Below are 15,164 nucleotides of genomic sequence, written 5' to 3' on the forward strand. Positions count from 1 at the left end.
CCCTTCACTTGATGAGTGTTGTTATACCCTTCACTTGATGAAGGTATTCAAACTAAACAATCTATTAACCAATTATCTTTGTTTGGGGCTATTATAGTATTAAATCAGTGTGATAATATACTTAGCTACTCTGACTCATTTTCTTTCTTTTTTAAAAAGATTTAAAAGAAAGCATGTTATTTATTTCTAGAGACAGGGGAAGGGAGGAAGAGAGGGAGAGAAACATCAATGTGTGGTTGCCTCTCAAGCACCCCCTACTGGGGACCTGGCCTGCAACCCAGGCATGTTCCCTTACTGGGAATGAAACCAGTGACCCTTTAGTTTGCAGGCCAGCACTCAATTCACTGAGCCACACTACCCAGGGTGACACATGTTCAATTATTAAAAAATAGAAAAATAAATTTAGGGATCTTTTAGCTATAATTAAAATTTCAAAACATGATAGGATAGATGTAGCAGGAGGAAAGATAAAAGTGTTGTGAACTTCTTTGGGACTTATGGCCTCTTACACATCTATTTTCAATCACTGACAGCCTGGTTCTTGCTCCCCTAAAACCTGAGTTCCCTCCTACAGACAAAGGCCCCCTACTGCCCTCAGTTGCACAAAGCTGAGTTGCTATGTCAGGGACCTCTTTCCAGGTGCAGTGGCAAGGTCCACAGCTTTCACCAGGTTACTCTCCAAGAGGTAGAGAAATGGTCCTACTGCCATATGAAGACTTTTCCTATAGCAAGGAAACAACATTTAAGCACCTAACTTACTGAGCACAAAGGGGATGGAGGTTAGTTCTGCCTCTGAGGAGTCCACTAGCCCACTGAGAAAAAGACAAGTCAAGCATGAGGGACAAGCAACAGGTTGGAAGGAGAAAAATGGCGCTGACTCAAGTTTGGGGGTTCCCTATGCACAAACATTCCTAACAAAAAAAGCACCAGGTTATAGGCCTGGCATGAACACAGCTGAGATGGGACTGACCAGGATAAGTTATACAAAACTAGGCCTTCAGGAATAAAGGAACAAAGCTGGGAAGGGCAGGGTGCCATGATTTCCAGGAATTCCAAATTAGAAAAGCAATGTGAAGGAACCATACCCTAAACTATGCTTCCCATGTGCCAGCCTCTTTCTTTGGAGATAGACCATAAGGACCTCTTTTATTTACAGATATGATTTAATAAGAAGTTCGGTGGTAATGCTTGCATGGTTGGCACTTTGGCTCCACCACTTTCATTCTCAGGCTGGTCACCTCATGATCGATCACAAGATGGCTACTGCATCTTAAAGCATGTCATCTCACAGTAGAAAACAAAGCAGTACTATGGGAGCCACTAAGGGGCCAAAAGACTTGGTTTTGGTGCCTCTTACTTTTTATCAAAGAGGAAAAACATACCCTTTTCTGCCCTGGCTTGTGTAGCTCAGTGAATTGAGTGCAGGCTGCGAACCAAAGCATCGCAGGTTCGGTTCCCAGTCAGGGCTCATGCCTGGGTTGCAGACCATGGCCTCCAGCAACTGCGCATTGATGTTTCTCTCTCTCCCTTTCTCCCTCCCTTCCCTCTCTAAAAATAAATAAATAAAATCTTAAAAAAAGAAACTTAAAAAAATGTAAAAAAAATACCCTTTCCCCAGAATTCCTAGAACCCAATCACTGACAAAAGGGAATGGAGTTGTTGTGATTGGCTTAAGCCAATCCTTATTCATGATGACTGAATGGCCACCTTTATAAATCAAGGGATGTTGAAGCAATGGATGAGGAGTAGGCAACCAATACTATATGCAACATACACTTTCCAGAAAATGTGCGCAGGCCAAGCCAAGTTTGATGGCATTGTGAAGTTGTAACTATTTGTGCTTGAAGAAACATCATTGTATGAAACTAGAACTAATTGGAATGTAAAGGAGAAAGAATCAGGTCTTGTTTAAAATGCTCTACACCAGGAGAACTCAAACTATGGCCGTTGGTCAAATCCAGTCCACCTGCCTGTTTTTGTAAATAAAGTTTTATCGGAACACAGCTGTGTCTGGTTTTTTGCATATTATCTATGTCTGCTTTCAAGCTACATGAGTATAGATGAGTAATTCCAATAGATAAAGCATACACCAACGCCTAAAATATTCACTAAATGTGTGTGTGGAGGGGAGGACAGGCAGTGACAATTTAAGTCTGGTGGGGTCACTTCAGCAACAGATGAGAGAAGGTAGAAAGTATGGGTAGTGGCAGCATGCTGAGCGGTGAGGCTGGAGCATTCTGGATGCCCTGTGTGAATGTGTAAGTGGACATACTGAGTCTGAGTGGAAAAAAAGCTGTCAGAGGCTCTTATTCTTATGTAACAGACTGGAAATTCTTGAAATGTTAGTTGCTTTTTCCTCCCATACATCTTCCTAGGGCTGTTTCTTTATTTCCCATCTTCTCCTCTATCAAGTTATCTAACCTGAGTGCAAGCTGAGTGTTCTTAACCAATCAGAAAAGGGTGTTGTTTTGTAATTTGGTAAAAGAGAAACTGTCCATTCTGATACTCAGGAAACAGGCCTAAAAATAGAACTCTTAAGTATCAGTAAAACAGAGAAAACATAGGATTGCTATTTGGGAGATCTGGTTTCAAGTCCTGTCTTTGCCACTTCCTAACTGAGCTGAGACAAGGTAGCCTGCTTCCCTCAGGCCCAGTTTCTTCAACTATAAAGCCAGGATGTGGACCCTTTCAGGGATAATGACACATATCTCACAGCAAAAATGTGAAAATTATTTATAAATTGTGAGACAGTAAATAAAGTGAGCAATAATCATTCTTACTTCAGTTCCCCCACTCCAAATCCTTTGAAACTTACAACAATAGGAATAAGTCAGTACTTAAGAGACAATCAAGTGGAAGCTCCTGATTCTGTGTAACAGTGAAAGGAAGTACTAGGTCACTAGTTCCAGCTCCAGAAGTGTTAAGAACACTCAGTAAGTCAGCAGAATGGGATGATTTCTGCCATTGCACACAGATGCCAGCTTGCAGGTGTGAGCAGCCTGATGAACCCTCTTCCCCACACACTGGAAGGCCTGACCAAGCTGACTTTATGCCAGCAGCTGAAGAAGCCCCTCATCTGTCTCCACTTTGCACATGTGAGGCCGTGTCCACAGTTCTGTTCAATGATCCATGAAAATCGCTTCAGCATGGGGCAGTTCAGGAGGCAGTGCACCTGAAAGGGCCACAAGTACAGTTTTAGAAAGAAATGTTTCTCATTTACTGAGCCTAGCAGCTGATCAGCTCTCATGGGGCCTTCAGGAGCCTGGGAAGGGCCTTCTCAAAAAGCTATGTTCGTCAAGACGCTTCAGAAGCTATTCCTAGAGATCTTCAAGGCCCAGGAAAAAAGTTTTTTCTCCCTTTCTGATGGCTCCCCATCTACTTCAAAATGAAAAACATTTGTATTTTTTAAACTATAAAAGACCCTGGCTGGTGTGGCTCAGTGGATCGAGCACTGGCCTGTGAACCAAAAGGTTGCCGGTTCCATCCCCAGTCAGGGCACATGCTTGGGTTGTGGTCCAGGTGCCCAGTTGGGGGCATGCTTGTCATCTGATGGATGTCTTTCTCACACATCAATGTTTCTCTCCCTCACTTTCTACCTCCAGTCCCCTCTCTCTAAAAATAAATAAATAAAGTCTTTAAATTATAAAAGAAAAAAAGATGAATAAAATACAACTCATGGCCTTCATTTTCACCAAAATAATTTCCAGAAAATATGGCACATAAATGTCATATAAATTCTTGTCTTACAACCTTAAACCTATTTTACACATAAGCACAAGGTGCATTTCTACCTTCACAACATACTTTTATCTTCACCAGAGAAGGAAGGAAGATCCAGGCTATATGGCCTTTGGGTGTTTAAATTTTGAATCTAGAGAAGCATTTCCTATTGTGTAGTCTTCAGTCTGTGTATTATTAGATTTTTAGAAATTCTATGGCTAAATAAGTTTTGGGAAAAGAGACAAAGATTAACCAGTTTCCTTCACAATGGCCTTCTCAGAGTCTTTAATATGCTGATGTGCATATAGACTCTTCAAAAGCTGACTCAATGTATAGGTTTTCCAAAATTTTTAGACAATAATCCTTCCCTTCTCACCACCACCCACCCCACCTTTGCCTATTTATAACACACACATTCACATCACTGGTGTTCTGGGGAACATGGTTCAGGAAACTCTGATCTAGAGTTAAATGTCTGTTTCTGAATGAGGAGTTCTCCTTGATTGATCCCTATTCTTCATAGCTGCCTCCAAACCAGGAGGTCTCCACCCACTTCTCTCTACTCAGAGGCCAGGCCATCCAGTTACGCATGCCTGGCTCTCCCACCCTCATGGCCCAAGGAGGACAGTCATCCTACCTGCTCAGCAGCCATATTATCAAGGAGAATGAGGAAGTCCACTCCATCACTACTGGCAATGCCCATCCCCTCCTTCACCTTTTTCAAATCCTCTGATGTTCCTGGCTGCAAAGAGGCAGCCTGCCTTTGGCCTCTGTCAAAAAAATGAAAAGTATTTCCTTATATTGTATAGTGATTAACAGTTTACAAAGTATACCTCACTCATCATTTGGCATCTCAATCCTCAATAGCAACTCATAGGGATTAGATGTCATTATTCCCATTTTCCAGATGAATAAACTAAGGCTCTCCGAGGTCAAAAATGACATGAAAGTTAGCAAGTACCAGGGCTAGAATAAAAGCCTGAATTTTCCAAATCCCACTCTAGCATTTTCTTTTATTATATAAAAAATGATGCAAGCATAGCATAGGTCTGCTTGAAAACAGCATTCATTTTCTTTTGTAGAACACACAGTTTATTCTCTCAGGATAGCCCAGAAATTCCTGGATGAAGAAAAGTGTCATCAGCCCAAACCAACCTATCTACACAGTAGCATGTTGGTGAGAGAAAGGAAATCTGTGTTTTCTGCTTGCCCATTTGGATTCGCATTTTGATGATTGGTTCAATCATCTTTTATTTAACCTGTCAGTTTCTTCATCTACTCCATCTGAGGGCTCAAGATAGTCAAGAGAATAATGCTTTGGAAATATTAAAGTCCCACTCATGGCTGTATGTACCATCTCTCTAGCCCACCACATGGCCTTTTCCAGGCTTCCTGGCCCTTTACTATGAGTCTACCACAGCAAGCAAGAGCTTCACTTCCTGGACAGCGGTGTCAGACCTGAGTGTAATGCCATCCTTCCCATCCCTAATCCACCAGCACAGTAAACTCAAGCAGGCCCTCATTTCAGGCAGAGTCCTACCACCAAAAGTAGTAAAAGGCTGTCTGTCCCCCAGTGGTGAGCAAGAACCCAGGGCAGTTACCTGGTTCTTTCCCACAGGCTCCAGCAGTTATGGTAGTTGGGGTATAAGACTTGAGGGCTTGCTTCACCAGTGTGGATAACAATGGGTCCTAGAAGTGAGGTGGGAAACACAGGCGGGAAGAGGCTTTAGTCTGCTCTTCACAGCATCTCCTCCCATTTATCATTCTCTTTACAGATGAAGCTGCTCCAGGAGGCAGATCATCAAGGATACTCCTTAAAGACAGTGAATGCCTTCAATATGCCATCACCTTGCCAACAGTTCTCCTATGGTCTGATCAATGGAGAAAACAAATAGCTGCCTTGTTCTGTTTGGCACAACTCCTCCTATTGGGTCGCATATAGACTAGATCAGGTACAGACCTAAATCAGACTGCCATTTTCCTGACCCATTCCAAAAAATCTGATCTCTAGGTACTACCATCACTTGTGATTTCTGATAAACAGGCCATTCCCAACTTTACAAGAATAGGTGACTTTCTTGCTTCCCAGTCAAACCTATATGGTGACTTATCACATGACAATTTAAGAAAAGGTGACCACTTCTCAGTCATCATTGCCTTGCCCAAAATGAAAGCTAGCCTCCCAGACAAACTGCAAGGAACCAAAGATTAAACTACAAAAAATGGGGTTTTTTATACCTTGCAGCATCTCCCTACTGCTCAGAGCTCACAAATACCTTTGTTTCTTCTTATCAATGCTTAAAGAAGGTGTTCTAACACCTGTCCGTGCTTGGCTCTGTGCCAGAGATGGTGAGGGTCTGTGGCAGCTCCCCTATCTACATAGCTCAAGCCTGACCTTCTCTGATGGTAGAAAACAGCTCCTGAAGGAAGGAAGATGGTGGAGGAGTGAATGAAAGTCACACTGACCTCCTCCCAGGACCAATCTGGAATTACAACTCAATTGTGGAGAAACCACCCACCCAAAACAAACAACGGAGCAATAGCCAGAGAGAAGCATATAACTTCAGATACACAAAACCAGCTTCAGCACAACTGGTCTGGTAAGGAGTGTGGTGGAGATTTGAGAGGGCTGGCTTAGCACTTACGGGCAGCTGCGATGGCCCAATAATTAAGTGGCAGGTTGGATCCCCCAAAGATTGAGGTCTAAACCCTAAGCTAGGATTCCCAGCCTAGAACACCAGAGCCCAAAGAGTACACAGATAACAACCAGTGGAAAGAGCAGCAGAGTTGCTCTCTGCCAGAGACAGATGGTTGGAGACACAAAGGCCATTTAAATGGCCAACACATAAATTTTCATTTGCAGCCACTTACCTGAGGCTCAGACAAAGGCAGGGGCACAGTGGGGACACAGAGGCCTTGGGGATTGAGCTGAGAGAGTAGCATCCAGGATCCCAGTTCTGAGTCATCCCCCAGACAGCAGCAGCCTTTGTGCTCAGGCAGACCACTCACCTCTGAGCGGCAGTAGTCAGGAGGATCTCTGCCTCAGACCTTTGGTGCTTCAGCCTGACTGCTGAGTCCTAGTGACCAGATAAACAACTAAATGAGACAGCCAGAGACAGTAGATCACTGGCAAAGATGGGGCAAAGTGGACTAGAGAAATGAAGAGAGACTGGGGATGGAGGCTTTGGGGAGGGAACTGAGAAAATAGCCACCGGGATCCTGATGGTGAGTCATCCCCCATACACATCAATCATTCCTGTTCAGGGAGACCACTCCCCTCCAAGCAGCAGCAGCCTGAGGGGAAAAAAAATAGCCCTCACCTTAGGAGGGATTCCACCCCACCCTACATTGCTTAAACCTGACTGCTGAGTGCAGAGGGACTATATTAACCGTTGAAAGAGACAGCTAGTGACAGCAGATCACAGGAAGTATGGAACAGGCTGCCTAAGGTCAGACAGGGTCAACATCTGACATCACTAGAGGCAGACCCAGAAGGAAAAAAAAACAGTGATAAATACAAGAAACTACCAATCCGAAAAGCCACTGTGGTCTTCTTCGTGATTTTTGATATTTTCTTTCCTGCATAGCTTTATAACATTCATTTCTTGTCCAGCGAATTTGTATATAATAAGCCACTAGGTTTTGTATTATAGTGTATTTCAATTTACATATTTTGCCCCTCCCTTCCCTTAGCCCATCTTACCTTCCTCTTTCTTTGCAATATTCTCATTTCAAATTTTGTTTTCTCTGTAGATACAACTTGTTTCCATCCCACACTCTTACTATTTCTCCCCTGTCCAGACACTCAAAATGAATTCTCTTGACAAGGGTTATTTCACATCATTTTGCCCAGCTGTTAAAATACCTGTGTTCTCTCTACACCTGTAATAAACTTTGCTAGTTGATTGTGGGTAGGGTAGTTGATGCATTGTTTTATCAAAGTTATCTCTAGAGCTTCACTAATTCTTGTATTTCAAATAACAAATTTTAGTGGATCTCTCCCCTACCCTTTTGTTTTACTCAAATTTTAATTATACTGTCTTAGTCTGTTTTTTTCTTCTTTGCCTTTCTCCCATTTTTCTTTCATCCTGCCCTTTTATTTTTCTTTATGCTTCTTTTTTTCTAATCGTTTGCACCCCAAATTTTAATTTCCCCTCATTTAGTCTAGTATTTATTCCTTACACTTAGTATTCCCTCTCCATCATCACAAAATGAGTTCCCATTCCTCTAAACATCTCTTAGATTTTTCTTCGTTTCTTTTTTCCCATACTACCTATATTAATTTTAACACATTTATTGTTGATAGTACTCCGACAGAACTTTCTCTCCAATTTGGCTCCTATATTTTTATTAATTATTTAACATTTTCCTTTCTCTCTCTCTCTCTCTCTCTATATATATATATTTTTATTTTACACTATTTTAAACTCTGTTTAGACCTAGTATTATATGCTTGCCTTCTCATACTCTATTCCACACTCTTTATTCCCTTTTTTTATTCATGAGGTAAACTTTACCTTCTCTCCTTCCATTGCTCCAACTCACAACTTTTATCAGTGTTCCTCCCTCTAGATTCTCAAATCATTTCTCCTTCAGTAGGTAATTTTATATCCACTTTCTTTTCCTATAATAGTCTTAATCTTGTTACACCCTTAATAATACTGGTTCATGATCTATTAATAGTGGGATTGTGGGGGGGTTATATTTGCAGGGGAAGGTTTGCTTCTTGGACTCTGTGGTTTTGTTCAAGCAGCACCTGCACAACAGCAAAAAGACATGGTGGGTGAAGTGACCCTCAGTCAACCAGTGGCAGAGACGAACCCACGAAAGAATGACTCCAATAACAATCAAAACCAATTACATCCAGAAAACCAGCATAAAAGACATAAAGAACATCCTAAGAACATCAAGTTCAGGTGATCAAGGAGACTGTAACACTGTATCTCACAGGCCTCCCAACATAGAAATTCACACCATAAAGTCAGGAAGTTTAAACAGATCAATTTAAGAACAGACACAAAAAAGAAGAGTCCTACAAATAAAGGGAAGACAAAGAAACAACCCTCAATCTAAAGGAAAGGAGGAATCCTCAGAAAGAATGCTATATGAAATAGAGGCAAGTCAACTATCAGATATTGAGTTCAAAGCAATGGTTATAACGAAGCTCAGTGAGCTCAGTGGGAACTACCGGAAACTACAGGAAATTACAAGGAACTTACTTCAAACTATATCAGCATTAAAAAAGGACATAGAAACAATCAACAAGGGCCAAGAAAAAATGAAGAATACAATTACTGAATTAACGAACACAGTAGAAGAAATCAAAAGCAGGATAGATGAAGCAGAGGATCGAATCAGTGAGCTGGAGGACAAAGTAGAAAAAACCTCCCAAAAAGATCAAGAAAAAGAAAAAATACTGAAAAAGAATGAAGAGGGGTTGGGGAAATGCAGGATAACATGAAACAGAATAACATCCATATAATAGGGATACCAGAATAAGAAAAGGAGGAGCAAGGAATAGAAAACCTGTTTGAAATAGTAATGATAGAAAACTTCCTTAATATAATGAGAGAAGAAGCCACCCAAGTCCAGGAAGCACAGAGGGTCCCAATAAACAGGAACCCAAAGATGCCCACTGCAAGACAGATCATAATTAAAATGGCAAAATTCCAAGACAAAGAGAGAATCTTAAAGGCAGCAAGGGAGAAACAGAAAGTAGCATACAAGGATGCCCTGATGAGGCTAGCAGCTGACTTCTCAATGGAAACTCTCCAAGCCAGAAGGAAATGGCAAGAAATATTCCAAGTAATGAAAACCAAGGGCCTGCAACCAAGACTACTCTATCTATCAAGGCTCTCAATTAAAACGGAAGGCCAAACAAGGACTTTTCTAGACAAAAGAAGCCTCAATGAATACACCACTAACCAAACCAGCACTACAACAGATGCTAAAGGGACTACTTTAAGAAGAGAAGGGAAAACAGCGAGAGAGAAAGGAACAAAGGTACAAAGGGAGTAAAATGGTAATGAATAAGTACCCATCAATAATAACCTAAAATGTAAATTTAAATGCTCCAATCAAAAGACATAGAATAGCTGAATGGATAAAAAAACATGACCCACACATATGCTGCCTATAAGAGACCCACCTCAGAACAAAAGACCTACACAGACTGAAAGTGAAGGGTTGGAAAATAAATATTCCATGCAAATGGACAGGGAAAAAAAGCGGAGGTAGCAAAACTTATATCTGACAAAATAGACTTCAAAACAAAGGCCATAAAAAGAGATCCAGAAGAACACTTCATAATACTCAATGCAAGAATCCATGAAGAAAACAAACATTTTAAATATATATGCACCCAACATAGGAGCACCCAAATACTTAAGGAAAATTCTGGAGGACTTCAAGAAAGATATGGACAGCAACAACTTACACTAGGGGAATTTTAACACCCCACTGTCAAAAATTGATAGACCTTCCAAAGAAAATATCAACAAGGGTATTGCAGCATTGAACAATGCCCTAGATCAAATGGACTTAACTGATATATATATAGAACCTTTCATCCCAAAGAAGCAAAATACATTGTTTTCACACAGAACATTCTCTGCACATGGAACATTTTCAAAGATACACCATATGATAGGACACAAAACAAGCCTTAACAAATTCAAGAAAATTGAAATCATAGAAAGCATCCTCTCAGACCATATGGGCCTGAAACTAGAAACCAACCTCAAGGAAAAAACTCAAAAACACTCAAACTCATGGAGATTGAATGACATGCTATTAAACAATGAATGGGTCAAGAATGAGATCAAGGAAGAAATCAAAAAGTTTCTAGAAACAAATGAAAATGAACACAGAGAAGTCAAAAACTTATGGAACACAGTGAAGGCAATCCTGAGAGGGAAGTTCATAGCGATACAGGCCTACCTAAAAGAGAGAAACATTTCAAATAAACAACCTACCCTAAATCTATAAGAACTGGAAGAATGACAACAAAGAGAGCCCAGAGCAAGTAGAAGGATGGAAATAACCAAGATCAGCACAGAATTAAACAACATAGAGACTAAAAGCACAATTCTAAGGATGAATAAATCCAGGAGCTGGTTCTTTGAAAACATAAACAAAATCAACAAGCCTTTAAGCAGATTCATCAAGAAAAAAAGAGAGAGGATCCAAAAAACACAATCAGAAACAAAGGGGAGAGATTACAAGTACCACCACAGAAATACAAAGGATTGCAAGAAATTACTACAAACAACTACATGCCAAGAAATTTGACAACATGGGTGAAATGGACAAATTTCTAGAAAAATATAATCTTCCAAAACTGAATGAAGAAGAAGCAGAAAGCCTGAACAGAAAAATAACAGCTGACAAAACTGAAGCACTAATAAAAAAACTCCCAACATACAAAAGCCCTGGATTGGATGGTTTCACAGAAGAACTTTGAAAACATTTAAGGAAGAGCTTAACACTATCTTTCACAGACTACTCCATAAAGTCCAAGAAGAGGGAAGATTCCCAAACTCTTTTTTACGAAGCCAGCATCATCCTAATCACAAAACCAGATAAATACATAACAAAAAAAGAAAACTTCAGGCCAATATCACTGATGAACATAGACACTAAACTCCTCAACAAAATATTGGCAGACCATATACAGCAATATATTGAAAATATCACATACACCATGATCAAGTGGGATTCATCCCAGGGATGCAAGGATGGTATAATATTTATAGATCAATAAATGTAATACATCATCTAAACAAAAGGAAAGACAAAAATCACACGAGCATATCAACATACAGAGAAAGCATTTGATAAGGTACAGCACACATTTACGGTAAAAACAGTTGGCAAAGTGGGAATAGAGGAAGCATTCGTCAACATAATAAAGGCCATATATGAGAGAATTACAGCCAACAGCATACTCAATGTGCAAAAACTTAGAGCTTTCCCACTAAAATCAGGAACAAGACAAGGATGCCTGCTTTTATCACTCCCATTCAACATAATACTGGAAGTCCTAGCCATAGCAGCAGACAAGAAAAAGAAATAAGAGGCATCCAAATTGGAAAGGAGGAAGTAAAACTGTCATTGTTTGCAGATGGCATGATAGTGTACATAGAAATCCCTAGCCTCCACAAAAAAAACTACTCAATCTAATAAGTGAATTTGGCAAAACAGCGGAATACAAAGTCAATATCCAGAAATTGAAGGTATTTTGGTACACCAACAATGAAACATCAGAAACAGAAATCGGGAAAAAAATCTATTTGATATAGCAACAAGAAAAATAAAGTACCTAGGAATTAACCTATAAGTAGGTAAAACACCTATACTCAGAAAACTATACAACAATGAAGAAAGAAATTAAGGAAGACACAAATAAGTGGGAGCATATACCATGTTCATGGAGTGGTAAAATTAACATCAAAATGTCCATACTATCCAAAGCAATTTATAGATTAAATGCAATCCCTATTAAAATACCAATGACATATTTCACAGGTATGGAACAAACACTTCAAAAATTTATATGGAACCATAAATGCCCCCAAATGGCTGCAGCAATTTTGAGGAAGAAGAACAAAGTAGGTGGGATCATGATACCTGACATCAAAGTATATTACAGGGCCACGATAATCAAAACAGTCTGGTACTGGCATCAGAACAGACACATAGATCAATGGAACAGAATAGAGAGCCCAGAAATAAACCCAAGTCTCTATGGTCAATTAATATTTGACTAAGGGGGAAGAAACATGAAATGGAGTAAAAGTAGCCCCTTCAATAAGCCAATGACATATTGGGCAAGAGTTTGATCTCCAAAATATATAAAGAACTCACACCACTCCACTCCAGGAAGACAAACAACACAATTAAAAAATGGGCAGAGGTTGTAAACAGAGACTTCTCCAAGGAGGACATACAGAGGGCCCAGAGACATATGTAAGAATGCTCAGCATCACTAGCCATCAGAGATATGTCAATTAAAACCACAATGAGATACTGCTTCATACTGGTGAGAATTGCCATAATAAACAAATCAACATTCAAAAAGTACTGGTGGGTTGTGGAGAAAAGGGAACCCTAGTGCACTCTTGGTGGGAATGCAAACTGACGCAGCCTCTATGGAAAACAGTATGGAATTTCCTCAAGAAACTAAAAATGGAATTGCATTTCAACCCAGCAATTCCAGTGCTGGGTTTATACTTTAAGAATCCTGAAACACTAATTCAAAAGAAACTATGCACCATGATGTTCATAGCAGCATAATTTACAATAGTCAAGTGCTGGAAGCAGCCTAGGTGCTCACTGGTAAGTGTGTGGATCAATAAACTGTGGTACATTTACACAATGGAATACTACACAGCAGAAAGAATGAAGTTACTTCTACCTTTCGTGACAGCATGGATGGAACTGGAAAGTATTATGCTAAGTGAAGTATGCCAGGCAGTGAAAGATAAATACCATATGATCTCACCTATAAGTGAAACCTAATTAACAAAACAAACTGGTAGGGAAAATGTAGCCAGAGACATTGAAATCAACAACAAACTGACAGCAACCAGAGGGGAGGGGAGGGGGAAATAATGTGGGAAAGAAGGGAAAGGGATGTAAGTGAACATGAATGAGTGACCCATGGGCGGAGCCAAGGGGGGTGTGATTGAGGGTGGGAGGTGGGTGTGGGTAGGCCGGGGGAAAGTGGTGGTGGGAAAATGGAGACAACTATATTTGAACATCAATAAAACAAGTTAAAAAGGAAAAGAAACAAGAAAAGAAAAGAAAAGAAAAGAAAAGAAAAGAAAAGAAAAGAAAAGAAAAGAAAAGAAAAGAAAAGAAAAGAAAAGAAAAGAGCTCCCATCAGCACTTCTTTGGAACTTGCTGAGGTCAATCGGTGGAGTGTTTAGCTCCAAAGAGCTATTAGTCCCAAATTATTGATAATAAGTCCCTCAAGACTTTAAAGTAGCCTGTGGTAACTTGACTAGAATATCAGAATTCACCCACTTTGTTGGTGAAATGATCAGCGGTGTCCTCTCTAGGTGTAGATGTACTCTGAGAAGCATGAAGGGGAAGAGTATGAATTCTGAAACCAGACTGCCAGGGTTAGAATCCAAGCTATACCATTTACCAGTTTTGTGTCCCTAGAGAAGTCACTTAGCCTGTGTGCCTTAGTTCACTTATCTGTAAATTGTTACCTACATCACAGGATTATTACAAGAATTAGGCAAGTTCATATATACAAATCTTAGAATAATGTTTGATGCATAGTAAGCCCTTTAAATATAAAAATAACAATAACTATAACTTAAACCTTTAATATAACACATGATAATTCCTATCTTGTGTCTGATATTGGTATCTGGATATTGTACCTACAGTTTATGATAAATAAGGTACATTTGAGGTGGCACTCAAATATATGTTGAATTGAGGCAGCCACTGGCCCATGGTGACCGAAAATGCTGCAGCTGCTCATGGTATGAGAGAAATACACATGGATTACTGAGTCCTGTGGAGGAATAGGAACAGCATGGCCACTCTCTCTAGTGGAGAGTGCCCCGCCTTCCTGCCCAAGCAGGCTTTTATTAAGAATACAGATGCAGTTTGTTGATTGCAGTCTGGCAGGGAAGATCAAATGAATAGATAGCTTTCAAAGGGCTGACAGGGCTCATGCTGAGTTTTGGGAGTTTTATCACTTAAAAAGCTACAGGACCTAAAAGCTAGTTTCATTTCCTGCCTGTGCCTTCATATTCTAATTCAAGAGCATCCTCCAGCAAGCAGGTCTCACAGGATCTTGCATATTCTATGCCCCAGGCCTAATTACCCCAGGGGTCCACTGACTCTGGTCTGGGCTGCACCGCCCCTGTTATTTCTGCAGGCTTGAGTTGGGCAGAGGAGACAAAGGCATCCAGGATATTTGGATTTCTCACAGCCAGAACAAGGACTCAGGCTTTGTCAAAGCCAAGGAGGCAGGGGCTGATGCCGATCATCCCCTCATTTCCACAGCCCCCTGAGTCTCTTCCCTGGTGGCTTTTCTTTTGTGATCATGTCTGTCTTAGATTCATTCTCTTCAGAGAATTGCTACCCATCATTGACTATCCAACCAAGCAATGGGAGCCAGGCAAGGAGCAGGCAGTGCTCCTGCCAGTGAAATAAGCGTTGTCTCCTTAGTGTCTCCTGGTCCGGAGGTCTTCCACTCAGCCTTAGTCACGGGCCGTTATAACTTCCTGAGGCCAGGCAGGGCGGACCCCAACATTGAATGAATGACTGTATGATACAGACCAACAACCCCAAGCTTTTCTCACAGACTGATTCACTATAGCCTACACATAATGTTCTGGGATTTCTATAAGCTTTTACACCTGAAATGATATCCTAAAGTTGTACCACTTCTATTAATTGTAACACGTTGAGGGGTTCTT

At 40.6% G+C, this 15,164-nt stretch overlaps 1 protein-coding gene across 1 annotated transcript in view; it reads right to left on the reverse strand.

Annotated features, from left to right (window-relative positions):
• ACP6 (acid phosphatase 6, lysophosphatidic) overlaps positions 1 to 15,164 on the reverse strand; it is a 40,056-nt gene that overhangs the window by 1,524 nt on the left and 23,368 nt on the right. Inside the window, 4 exon segments of the mRNA XM_028503092.2 lie at positions 630 to 722; positions 3,087 to 3,172; positions 4,358 to 4,490; positions 5,322 to 5,409. Coding sequence (XP_028358893.1) covers positions 630 to 722; positions 3,087 to 3,172; positions 4,358 to 4,490; positions 5,322 to 5,409 — 400 coding nt within the window.

Source organism: Phyllostomus discolor, chromosome 14, assembly GCF_004126475.2.
Source record: "Phyllostomus discolor isolate MPI-MPIP mPhyDis1 chromosome 14, mPhyDis1.pri.v3, whole genome shotgun sequence".
Taxonomy (NCBI): Eukaryota; Metazoa; Chordata; class Mammalia; order Chiroptera; family Phyllostomidae; genus Phyllostomus; species Phyllostomus discolor.